Genomic DNA, 13,752 nt, shown 5'->3' on the forward strand with positions numbered 1-13,752 from the left:
GACCTGTTTACAGTATGCAAAGCCTTCAAATATTTCAGAAACTTTAATAAGCCTTATCAACAGATGTTGTGAAATGACTTCTTTGTAAACAGCATCATTGATGTCAGAGAAAAAAAAATCATCTTTCCGTGATTTTTGACACATGCACTTGAGGCCATGACTGAGGAATAGTAATTTTCAATTTAACTTTATCATACGTTGGAAACACTTATGTTTTATCACTCTTTTCCTCTAAAACATTGTTTTGTTCAGCTTCCTTTGAGTTAGCAGAACAAATGTAAAATGAGTAAGATAGCAGCCTTAAAAATGTGATTTGCTTTCAAACTTTCCTCATGTTCACACTTTCCTTCCAAATGAGTCTTTAGTTCTTTACCATCATTTTCACCATAAATAACATCTGAACCAACCAAATCTCTACCTTTTCAACATTTTAATGAGTCTTTGGACTGTTTAAATAACAGAATCTATATATCACTAATTAATATTATTATATTTTTAAAGAAGTCAGGGCAGCCTATTTCTGCTTAGATCAGAGGTTTTTCTATACTGCTTTAATACACATTTATATGTATTGATAAATAAATGCTCATTCCCTTCATCTACATTCTCCCCCCCCCTCCCACCCCCCTTGATATTTGAATGACTTTGATATCTTAACAGTGTGGATATTTCCTTCAGCAGTATAGATCAGAAACCCATCCATGCCTCCTTAACTGGCTGGGTCTTTCCACAAGTTCTCCACAAATCTGTCCAGTGTGGTAAGGGCCTTTCTCTAGTGTTCTTGATATGACATGAATGCAAATGGAGCATATTAGGTGGCCATTAGCTATTTGTTGCCCTTGCCACATTATCAGCCGCACAGACTTTCTGGTCATACATCATGGAAAGCAAAAAACATCTTTCTCCTTCCCCCTCTGCTTCTTAACCATAATTACCATAATGGCCTAGCACTGCTATTCATGGAATGACTTTAGAACTGGATTGATAGAGTGACCCAGTGCTTTTCATTTGCACTAAGTGTTTAAAAAAAAGCAAAACAGGTACATAAATAAGAAGAACCAGGATGTCTACACATAAAAAGATTTTGTGGGAGAAAGTTAAGGAGTGAAACTGATATGGAAAGAGCTCTGTATTTAAATCCCAAGACTTGAAATCAAATTTCCCTCCTACCATTTGATAATTTAGTAAAATGGTAATAAAAATATTTATACATACATATTCCCAGGTCTGTCATGAGGACCAAATGAGATAGTGATAATGTGCTTTATAAATCAGAAAATACTATGGTGAACATTTCCTGGGGTGCCACTGCAATACTCTTTTCTACCTTGTTTTTCTTGGTTTCTTCTATATATCTCTTTGATGAAATCTTATACCGCTTGTGTACAGTATGTGGCAGCCTGCTTTTCCTTACACTGTCTTGGTGAACTCTGTTGGATTTGGAGTTGGGAAGACCTGCCTCGGACATAACCAATTGTGTGATCCTGGCCATGTCATATAATCTCTCTGAGTCTTGGTTTCTTCTTCAGTAAATGAGTGTTGGACTCTATGATTGCTAAGGTTCCTTGTATCTCCACTATTAATTGCCAAGTCTAATGGATTTTTCTTAATGCTCATCTCTCATCCTGTCTGTAGCCTTTGACACAGCTAATCAACCTTACCATCTTCTTTTTTATTTTTTTTAAAGCAGTTGGGATTAAGTAACTTGCTCAAGGTTACACGGCCAGTCATTTCTGTGGTGCTAAGTATCTGAGCCCGGATTTGATCCCCAGGTCATCCCGACACTGGAACCGGTGCTTTTACTCGCTGAGCCCCTGGCCCGCCCCTAAGCAATTGGGGTTAAGTAACTTGCTCAAGGTTACACGGCCAGGTGTTTCTGGGTGAATGCTAAGTGTCTGAGCCCGGGATTTGATCCCCAGGTCATCCAGACACTGGAGCCGGTGCTCTTACTCGCTGTGCTACTTGGCCGGCCCCGATCTTCTTGCACTTTCCATGCCCTTTAAAAACTAGCAACACTGGTTTATTTGCTACTCTTTACCTAAGATTCTTCATTCTCTTACTCTGTGTCATCTCACCGAAAGTGTTTCTTAGGATTCTGAAAATGAAAATAGTCAAATATAGGATTTTATTTATATTTTTCCAAAATAATTTTTATTTTAAACTTAAAATACACAATTATGAAGCTAAATATTAAAACTTAAATACAACAATAAATTTCCATGTCAGGAAAGCCTATATAATAGACATTGTGTTCAGAGCTGTGTGTCTTCTTTCTTTCCATCTAAATTTTCTTTTGTTCTCTGCTGTTCACTTTTTCTTTTATTTTTTCCTTCCTTTCCTCCCTGCCTTCCACCCCAAGAAGGCTACAGTTAAGTGCAGATATATATACAAACATGCGTATTTATGTACACATGTTCACATACATACATTCAAGCATACATACACTTATATATACATATACTTAAGATATCTATAATCATACTCATTTAGATATAATACATTCATATGCATCTATGTAAGACTGGGCTCTACATAATTGTCTTCTTTCTCTCTCTCTCTCTCTCTCTCTTTCTAAATTCTGAGAGTGGATAACTTCTTTCTTCATAAGTCCGAATCTTTATTTTTCTAAGTCTCCCAACTCATCATTTCCTACACTACAGCAATATGCCAACCCTATACTGTCCAGTTATTTTAAATAGTCTAAAACAATATTGATTAACATGGTTGACATATAGTGTAGTTTCCCTATTTTTCTCTCTTGATTAAATCTATTTTAGCTTTAACTTTGTTTCAGGTCATGATTACTACCTCTGCTTTTTTTCCCCTAATAAATTCTACTCCTGACCTTTATTTTATGTTTGTGTGTATATCCCTCCTGACTCCTCTACTTTACTTCTACCTGCTTCCCTGCCCTCCTGTTAAATAACTTATCCTGCCCCAAGAATTCCTTCCTTACCTTCCCATTCTTGTTCATCTAAACACCCTTCTATACCCCCCTTATCCTATTCCTTTATCCTCATCTCTAAAAATCCCTCCATATCCCTTTGGTTTTTTATTTCTGAATTTCAGAAGACTTTTGTACCCTTTTAAATATGTATATGTATTGTTCCCACTTATACCCATTCTTGATGAAATTAGGGTTCCAGAACTACCAGCCCTTCTCTCCCATTTAATTCTTCTGTTAGTTCTTCCTCTCACCCTTCATTTGTATAAGATTCTTTTTACTTTTTCCTAAACAGTTTTACTTTTAGAATGCTATCATACTTAGGACTGACTACCTCAGGCTTTCTTTTGAACTACCAAATTACTAATAACAGTCTCAGACATGTTTTACATTTCCTCATGTAAAAAAGTCTGTCCTTATTGAGTCCCTTGTAATTAGTCTTTGATATGTACTTTATGGTTCTCTTGGTCCTTATATGTCAAATCTTCTCAAGTTCAGTTTTGTTTGTTTGTTTTAACAAAATTCTGAGAGTCTGGCAATTCATTAAATGTCTGTTTCTTTTCATTCAGGATTTTTGCTGGTTATGATATTTTCAGCCGGAACCCCAGTTCTTTTGCTCTTTGATGTAGTGTTCCAAGACCTGCAGTCTTTTTAGTGTCACCGCTGCTAGGTCTTGTGTGATTCTAATTGTGGCTTCACCATATTTAAATTGTTTTTTTTCTTTTTTTTTTCATATTTTCTCCTTGAGCTGTGGTTTCAGAATTTGACTATGTAATATTCCTGTAGGTTTTATTCATAAGATCTCTTTCAGGTGGTGAATGGTGGATTTTTTTTTTCAATTTCTGCTTTCACTTATTGTTCTGATACTTCAGGACAGTTTTCTTTAATTATTACTCGTATTATTGTATCAAGATTTTTTGGAGGGAGGTTATAGCTTTCAGGTAGTCTGATTATGATGTTTTCTTGATCTGTTTTCCTGATTAGTTGTCTTTCTTATGAAAGGTTTCATATTCTCTTCTATTTTTTCATTCTTTACAGTTTGTTTTGTTATTTCTTGGTCTCTTAGATAACTTTGCTGGCTTCCCCTTGCTCAATTCTGATTTTCAAGGAATCATTTTCTTCCTTCAACTTCTTTTCTAATTGATTAACTTTTCATAATCTTGTTTTTCTGGACTGTTTTTTTCATTTAATTTTTTTTCAATCTCTCTATTTTTTCATTCTTTACATTTTGTTTTATTTCTTGTTCTCTTATAACTTTGCCAGCTTCCCTTTGCTTAGTTCTGATTTTCAAGGAATCGTTTTCTTCCTTAAGCTTCTCCTTTTCTAATTGGTTGACTTTCTTTTCATGATCTTGTTTTTCTTGGATTTTTTTTCTTTTAATTTTTCCTCAGTCTCTCTCATTTGATTTTTAAAGTCTTTTTAAAATTCTTCTATGAATTCTTTTTGAGCATACAACCATTTGACATTAACTCTTAGATAAACCCCAGTATTTTCTAGTACCATAGTAACTTTCAGTGGTTGGATTCTTTCTTTTTTGTCTGCTCATAAGCTACTACAATTTTTTTTTTAATCACCTCTGGGCCTGGGTTATGGGGGATGGTACCTCTGACCTCAGAACCCCCTTCAGTTCTCCCCTCTAGTCTGGAACTGAAACCAAGACCTCCAGCCTCCTGTAAGTGCCCACAGAGGCTACCTCCCAACCCAGCAAGCCCCAGGGATCTCTGCTTGGAGTGTTTACTCTTTACAGGGGCCAAACATCAGTCCTGGGATTTTTCTTTGGATCTTCTCCTGGTTTTCCCAGGAGGACCACTGTTCTGTTGCACTTCTTGTTTATTTTTATTGCTCCATGTTCTCCATCAGGTGCTATTTTGTCCTGTTTGTGGGGAAAATCTGGAGAGCTTGGAATTTTCTGACCTCCACTATCTTCCCAGAATCCTCTCAAACAATAGGATTTTAAGTTTTGATAACCTAGAACATGTCACAGTGGGCCAGACAAAGACCTAGGTGTGTTCTAAAATTTCAGCACTGAGAAAAACTAATAAGCCATTACAGTGTTGATAATTCAAAACTTAAAAAGCAATCCTAAAACACTTAAGAACAAGGGAACAATCCAGCAAAAAGCTGCAATAGTAAGAATTAAACCAAAATCTTAACACTAAAAACAATCGTAAGAGAAATTAGAATTAAAAGCATATTAAAAGACTGATGTTAGTTTCTTATAATTTTTCTATCTAATAAGCTGAAAACACTGCATTGAGCTTTAAACTTGGATTTAAAGTACCAGACTAGAGTCTATAAGATTAGATTATCATTAAAAAAAAAAGATTAAATTATCAGAGGTTGACCCTGTGTTTTCTTGCTTTTTGTTAACCACTGAGGCAGGTCACTATGAAACCTTATTTAAGTGGCCTGGATTGCAGTGTGCCAAGCCCAGATGTTGCATCCTTGTAATTTTGTTTTCAGCTAAAAACTCCAGGTATGCTTAGTCTTTAACTTTTAGGCATTTGGGTAAGACTCACACTGAGTGGAAAGTGTGATGGCTTTGTGGCCAAGAGAACCAGGACGAGACCCTGCTGCTTCCTGGAAATGCTGGATGCCTGGATTTGGGGCAGGTCACTAAACCTTTCTGGGCTCTGCTTTCCTCATTTAACTTTCTTTAAAGTGTTTTTTGTAAGGTCATAGATTTAGAGCTGAAAAGGGACCTTGCAGATCATTACCACCTCATTTTATAAATGAGGCTTTTGAATGAGGAGGTATGAAATAGAGGGATTTGCCTCAGGTCACCTATGCAGAGCCAGGGTCTGAATTTGGGCATTTTGACTCTGAATCCAGTGCTCTTTTAGCTTCCCCTTTATTTGTGTTTGTAAATGTGAAAGTAAAATTCTTGTTATTAATACTACTTCTTACACACTGAGTTTCATGAAGATTTTCATTTTCATGTAGACTAGTGCACTGTGATCTTGTCAAGTATGAAGAACAGCTTTTTTATAAAAAAAATTCTAGAGACTCACATTACAGAGGTAATTGTACGATTGAGAACATAACCTTTAGTCTACTATTCATCAATTTGTTAACTTGAGGAACTATAACATCACAAAACAGCAACATTTGATAGAACCATGGTGTTGGCAGTAACTCCAAGGCCCAGAGGCTTTGTGTCACTCCTAGACTTCATTACATTTTGCCAAAATTTGGGAACTCCAGTAGGATTTTCATGCAGGTTATCAACTAACAATAAACCTGTTTGATTCTTTTTCTTTTTGCTTTTTTTGGGGGGAGGGGAGCAATTGGGGTTAAGAGACTTGGCCAAGGTCACATGGCTAGTAAGTGTTAAGTATCAGAAGACAAATGACTCTGGGGCTGGTGCTCTGTTACTGAGCCACCAACTGCCCCATGATTCTTAAGGTGAATTTACTGTGTTTCGTGTATTTCCCAATTAGGCATTTTAATACAATCTTTTGTTAGCCTTTATGGAAACTATTCTTCATTCCATTGGAAAGAAAATTTCAAGATGGTTCTTTGATTTGTTTGTTTTTAATTTTTTTTTTCCAATAGAGATTTTAAAGTACAGCTAAAGTTAGAAATGAGTTCATTTTAACTGTGTCTAGTATGTGGAATATTACTAAGTTCCTTAACCTTTTATAGTCACGTTTATAACTACTGTACTAGTGTGCATCAGTCCAACCAAGCTCGAGGAGCTGGAGTGCCTCCTTCTAAATCTAAGAAAGGTCAGACACCTGGAGGAGCTCAGTTTGTTGGTTTGGAATTGTACAAACGACTGAAAGAATTTCTGAAGAATTATTTGACAAACCTTCTTAAGGTAAGATTCTTTTACGTGAGAATTAAGTAGTTAAAAACAGATGGAAATTGCAATAGACACTCACAAAATGAGGAATAATACCTAAATGTTAATCTTCTAGTGTCATTCAATACTATTTAAAAAATATTTCTATGTACATGTGTGGGAAAATGTTGAAATTGTTCCTTCTTTTGTCCATGGTAGAAATGGAATATTTTCTATAAACAACTTTTCTTGTCTTTAACACCTGGTACACCATAAAATTCTATGATTAGATCCTTTTAACAGAGGCTGAATGACCGTATGTCGGACATTATATAAGGGATTTGTGAAATGGACCAAGAGGTTGGGCAAGATGACATCTAAGGTCTCTTGATTCTGTAACCCAGCACTTAATTTACTTCCCTTTAAATTATTTTAATTTTCTTAGTAGAAGTTCATGGCCATTTTCCTATCATAACATAAAGGAATCTAGTTTATTTTCTAATAACAATATATATAAACTGTTAAAAGATAGCTTGTCTTAGAAATTTGCAGAAATGGATTTCTCAAAAGTAGTTTTGTGGGACTAAGGAGCTGTAGAATTACTACCGTAACAAAAGTGGGTTTCTTTGTGAATACCTGTTTTCTTTTGAGTATGGTTTGCCCTGCCGTACTCATCTTGCCTGGGTAGTGATTAAGTTTTTTCCCCTTCATCTTCTGCCTTTTTCTTCCTCAGTCTTCATCTCTGTAGCAAAGGCAGTGTGGTGCCTTACTTCCAGCCACATGGATGGGCAAGTGGGGCCTTCAGCTGGTGCTACACATGTTATATAGAGTGAGTGAAGACATCTATACTCTCTACCCTGGGAAATTTAGCAGAGATTTTTCTGTGTATATATTCATACTTTGAACTACACAGACCTGGTACAAAAATTTCAGCATGCTCCAGATTGTTGTTTTTTTCTTAAATACATTTATACATTGGAAACATTAACTTGTTTCTAAAAAAAGTAGATTTAATTGCCCACAACTTGTGATTTAATAACGTCTTTATTCCCCACGTAGTATGTTCTTAATATCTTTTTGAAAACAATTAAAGAAAATGTGAATCTTGATAAAATGAATCCTGTCATTTTGCTTAATGTATATAGGTAAAGGCCAAGACATTTGTAGATAAAAGTGTTCTAGCTATTCTTTAGTGACAATGAAGTTAAATTTTGTTCCTTATAATAAGGTGTGATTTTTTTTTTTTAATACATCCCTTTGCATTTGTTTATATTTAGTCCTTTTGTACAGGTAACTTAATATATTTGTTAGGTAAAGATTTTCAAGGCACTTAGAGAGGAGTATTTCTCATTATCTTACTTTCATAGAACTTTGAAGCTGGAAGGGACACTAGAGATTATCGAGCCCAACCCTCTGAATTGCTAAATATGAAGTGGATTCACAGATGAGCTTAAGTGACTTGCCCAAAGTTGCCTAGTTGACATAAATTGGAAAAATAAGCCTTTTATTTTGGTAGAAGTCATTGGCAATGAAAAAAATTAATCCCAAGTAAAAGTTAAAATTCATTTTTGTCTGTAATGAAAATAATTCAGAGGTTTATTACCACAATATTAGTCTTCAGATGATATATTTTTCTGGCACCTGAAACTCATGAAAAGACCTACTTAAGGCATGGAAATGTTTTGATATGTGCTAAGCAGAAGAAAATCTGTCTACTCCAATGAAATAACATCTTTTGAAACATTTAAGAAATAAAAATATTCTTGTTAAAAGAAATAATTTTGAACAATTTTTAACTTCTGTTGCTAGGAAACAAGTCAGAATATGTCACACAGGTTTTTATCCATGTTCTCTTATGCATATTATATATTTATTTGAAAAAAAAAATAATATTGATGCCATGGTGAACTGAAGGATATTAGGTTTCTAAAAGTTTAAAATGATTATTTTGGGGGAGTGCTTTGCTTTGTATCTAAAGAAATAACTTATCCTTCCCTGAAACATCAGAATTTACCTTATTTGCCAAATGTGTGTATGTTTACATGCCTTACATACATAGATAGCCCCATCAAATTTTATTCCTTTTTTTTTTTTTTTTGGAGGGCAATTGGGGTTAAGTGACTTGCCCAAGGTCACATGGCTAGCTTTTGTGTTAAGTGTCTGAGGCCGCATTTGAACTCAGGTCCTCCTGACTCCAGGGCCAGTGCTCTATTCACTGCGCCACCTAGCCGCCCCTCAAATTTTATTCTTATATTTTTTAGCATATTTTTTTTCCTGTAACCTACAGGATATGTGTTATATCCTCTTATGTCATTGTTGGGAATTTGCATGAACCTAGATAAATTTTTATGAACAAAATTTATTTAATTCTTGTTTTTTAATGTATTGACATTAAAAATTAGTGATCTTAAAGTTTTAGTGAACTTACTTGTTTTAGGATGGAGAAGATTTGATGGATGAGAGTGTACTGAAATTCTACACTCAACAATGGGAAGATTATCGATTTTCAAGCAAAGTGCTGAATGGGATTTGTGCCTACCTCAATCGACATTGGGTTCGCCGTGAGTGTGATGAAGGACGAAAAGGAATATATGAAATCTATTCAGTAAGGATTTAGAAAAGCCACCTTAAAATATGTATTATTTTCTTGAAGATATTTCATCTGTTTGTAAGGTGATCTAAATGTAGATGTTATTATATTGTCTTAGGTTATTTGGTCATTTACTACTTGTAATTTTGTTTTAAATTCAAACATTAAATACCACTTAAGTGCTTTGTTGAATTACAGAAGATTAGGGTAAGTAGTTGGAATGTTATGTCTTGATCGAAAAACTGCTACATTTACTTTCTACTTGTTCTTTTTAATTGTCAGGAAAATTTTTCTTTCTAATCTCCAAGTATTCATCATCTTCTTTTATAGTACCAGAACCTTGTTCCCCTTTGCCCCATGAAACACCAAGAAATAACCAATGAAATTTTCAACTTATGTGGATTTGTTTGCAAATAGATTCAGAAATGGGAACATTGAGTGGTTAAATCACTGCTGATACAGCAGTTTAGCCAAGAAAGCTTTTCCTAGAGCAATTAAGGGAGGGACACTAAGGAAGACAAACAGCACATCTTGCATTTGTGATGAAATAGCAACTATAGAGCAAATCTGTTTTAAATGTACAGAATTACAATGTCCAACTCTATGTAATGAAGCTGTAACATAGTAATGATGCTAATCTGATTCCATCAAATTATGTTGAAAGAAAATGCATATTTTAACTAATTCTTGACCTCAAAGAAGTCATCCTCTACATAACAAATGTTTTGAGGAATTATTGATTTATCTAATTACTTATACCTATTATATAGCTTTAATAAAGTACTGTAGGTTTTTGCAGAAGGTTATGCTGCTAGTCTTTGGATTTGATATGGTATCTACTTTATCCCACCCCAAATCTCTTAGGAGTAGAAGGAATGAAAATGTTAGAATAGAATTTAGTAGAGCCTAGGGTAAGGGAGAGAAAGTGATATATGGGACTCATTGACTCTTGCTGTTTCCTATTTTCCCTTTGAAAAAATGTTACCAAAAAAAAAGCTATATGTCTGCATATACATGCATCTGTGTATGTGTATAGAAACAACCTTTTGTGAGAAATTTGGCATTTTTATTAACTTGAAATAGCGCAGATATGTTTCCTCTAGGCTGCTGCTGCTTTTCTTTTCTCTGTCCCCATGATCATATGTGTACCAGATACTGTACTACTAAAGAATTGTCATATTGAAGTGTTTGATATAGATAAGTGAACAAGAGAAAGGGCAGTATGTAGAGTTTATTAAAAAGACATCTCACCTAAGCCAGGAGGACATATGTCCACGCCCAGCCTCTGACCTCTGCTGGCCATGAGACTTTCCCTGGCAAGTCACATAACTCTCAGGGCATAAACATCAACTTACCTCAGGTGCTGCCTGTATTAACGAAATGACAAACCAGTCAGAAATGAAAAAACTAGATAACTCAACTCCTACCTTGATTGATGAACCTTGGGTTGCAGGTACTACAGGCACTTATTTTTTTTGGTAGGTCTTATGTAATGGTCTTTCACTATGTCCCCAAATCCTTGTAAGATAGGAGTGCTTTCTCATTTCCAGGCTTCAACCTTTTCTTTTTACTTTATACTTTTTATTGTTTTGTATCACTTGCATCTCAGTAGTCTCCCTTCCTTCCTGCAATGTTTCTTTATAACAAAGGAAAATATTTAAGCAACAGAAACCTACCCATCTGCCATTAGTGACAGTGTAGGCAGCATTCCATACATACTTGGAGTTCACTGTCTGCAAAGATTGGACAAATCCCATTTGATCATCAGTCCTCTGATGAATAGTAATCATTGCATTTATCTGAATTCTGATGTCTTCTGGTGTTGTGTTCCTTGTTGGAGATCGTTGTGTGTCTTCTTGTGGTTCTGCATCAGTTTCAAGCTGTCTTCTGAGATTATTTATTTCACCACCAGAGCTTGTTCGTTTACGTACTAGTCAGACCTCTTTAATATGTTTGTTTTGAACAGTTAAGTTTCAAGGCACATAATTGTTTTGTGAACTCATAAATTAGGTGGTCTGGTTTTTTTCTCCAAGTTATTTTTCTCAAATTAAAAAAAAAATTAAGTGATATTGTCCTCCCCCTTCTTTTGTTCTGCCTCTTAGATATTTCCTTTTTTCTCCAATGATGGATCTACAGGCCAAACTGGACCCAGAAACGCTCAGTTTCAGTCCAAAGGAGTGGGAATACTATTATGCACTTAAAGAAACATTGCACCTTTTGTTGTAAGTGCCAGGGTGCAAAATTGTATTTCCACTACAATTTCAACTGAAGAAGTATTGGAAACAGGGCAGGCAGTAATAGTAAGTAATAATGATGCTACAGGGAATTAATTATGCAAGAAAAATTGTGCAAAGCAGCGATAAAGCTATGACTGTCCAATGAGATGAAACTTTTTTCCCCTTTATTACTTAACATTCACAACTGTTTTGATCCCAGCAAGTACTATATTTCCAGCAAAGTATTTAATGTGTGGTTAATGTTTAGTGTTAGACATGATTTTTTTTCATATAACTTCTTTGGAAAGCTGAATGGGAAATATGCATGATCTTTCCACACAATAAAATAGAGTACGTAATTTATTTCTGTTGAGAGTTCCTTCTACTCATTGAGATTTTGGGTTGCCATTGTTCAAGGAATTCAAAATATCCACGTGTTGTTACCAAGCAAAGGATCCCAGGACCTCTGATTTTAACACTAAAAGTAAAGACATTGCTGTTTCCAAAGTGTGATAGCTCTGCTGAGAACAAAGAGTTCCAAAGCAGTAATAGCCTCTTAGCAAAGTCAGATTTTAAAAGGCTCCTTCCCATTAATAACTTCGAAGTTGAAGTGGGAGGTATCAGTACTCTTAACCCTTTTGTGTCCTTGTTCCCACCTCCTGTGGGATGCTCCAGTCCAAGGTAGATGTATCCTCTGGAAGGATAAAAAGTTTGTGTCCTCTGGAAACATAAACTTACACAGAATATTGTTGTACTCTTGGCATTCTTGCTGTTTTCTTCCCGAATAAGCTCACTCAAAGGAAAGCCAATAAAATTGATCTTCTCCTAATGAAGCAAAAACTTTTTAAAAATTAAGTTCCTTCCCATCCTGCCTTCATCCTTGTTAGGAGATAGACACAGACCTGTTTAAGACAGAGATAGCTTCTTAGCCCTTCTTCTACCAAAAGCAGATCAATCCCTAGCATATAGTTTCCTTTTTCAATTCAAACTCTTCTTTGATTGCCTACAAAGGGCTTGAACTTCCCACAGGGGCTACATTTTAAATGAATTTTTATCAGCTTTTCCTATGTAATACCTCAGAACACGAGCCAGAATTATTGTTTCGGTTTTTTTCTCTCCTAAATAGCACTTTCCAAGTGAATTTCTTATGTACTTGGAGTTACTAGATATGCTAAACTGAGCAAATTTGTGGACAGTGGTACTTACTCAGAAGTAAAATAATTGACTCTTGTGATTTGTAACCCACTTTTGAAGTTCAGAGAAGTATTTTTAAGACGTACTGGTGCATGTGGCACTAGCAGGTAATGCTCCACCAGTAGTATATTTGAAACAATTTTGTGTTGTTTCTCAGTGCTACTAAGAACAGAGCAGAAATGGTACCTTCTCTATAAATAGTGATTTTCCTGTCTTTTAGAGAAATAAAATTAATCTTCAAAACTCCTGTGAAAGTGATAGGCTCAGTTTAGGCTTGTTTTTTAGGCTCAGTTTACCTGCTTTCAACCTTGTCACATACTTGGTCTGAGCTGTATGTAAGCAACTTGGTAGAGGGTGGTAAAGGACATGCCTTGGTGTCAGGAATATCTGGATTCTTCTGTCTCAAACACATGCTCTCTGTGTAATCACTGACAAGCCATTCTACTACTCAGTGTTTCAGGCCACTGTCTTAAGACAGTAAGTCAGTAATGAGCTTTGGATTAGTTTGGGTGCATGGAGTTTCCATTCCAGAGAATTTCCCCACACCAGTAAAACACAGAACAGATATGTCATTTTTTTTTAAAAAAAAGCTTTTTAATCATTTGTTTCATATCAGACAATTCATAGTTCATTATTAAGCTCTTAATATTTATGCTTTCTGAGAAGGAATAAACTTGGGTCTTCTATAAATTTTAGAACCTGGAGAAATTTTTTTTACATAATGTTATGATACAAATTGATAGACCTAATTGATATCCACAAATTATCTATTCTATTTACTTCTTTGGATACCTAGGGCAGTCTGCCCTTCTGGATAGAACTAATTTTTTTTAAATTAAATGCTCAAAAATTTTTGGAGTTTTGATAACTTTTAATTATAAAAAAGTCTTTCAAAATTTTTACATACTTTTCCCCAAAGCATGGCTTGGATAAATATTTGGAATATCATTCCCTTGATTTTTCTAATATTTATCTTAAATTCAGAAAATGGATTACTTTTTTTATGAGGTAACACTTCATAAAC

General features: G+C 35.1%; 1 protein-coding gene across 3 annotated transcripts in view; it reads left to right on the plus strand.

Moving 5' to 3' along the window:
• LOC138157152 (cullin-1) overlaps positions 1 to 13,752 on the plus strand; it is a 116,656-nt gene that overhangs the window by 49,120 nt on the left and 53,784 nt on the right. For all 3 annotated transcript variants that reach the window (XM_069082663.1, XM_069082657.1, XM_069082670.1), the window contains exons 3-4: positions 6,590 to 6,764; positions 9,166 to 9,333. In XM_069082663.1, coding sequence (XP_068938764.1) covers positions 6,590 to 6,764; positions 9,166 to 9,333 — 343 coding nt within the window. The remainder of the gene's footprint in view (positions 1 to 6,589; positions 6,765 to 9,165; positions 9,334 to 13,752) is intronic.

This window comes from Petaurus breviceps, unplaced genomic scaffold (assembly GCF_028583685.1).
Source record: "Petaurus breviceps papuanus isolate PSGF00001 unplaced genomic scaffold, PetGlider_PUasm1.0 112, whole genome shotgun sequence".
Classification (NCBI taxonomy): Eukaryota; Metazoa; Chordata; class Mammalia; order Diprotodontia; family Petauridae; genus Petaurus; species Petaurus breviceps.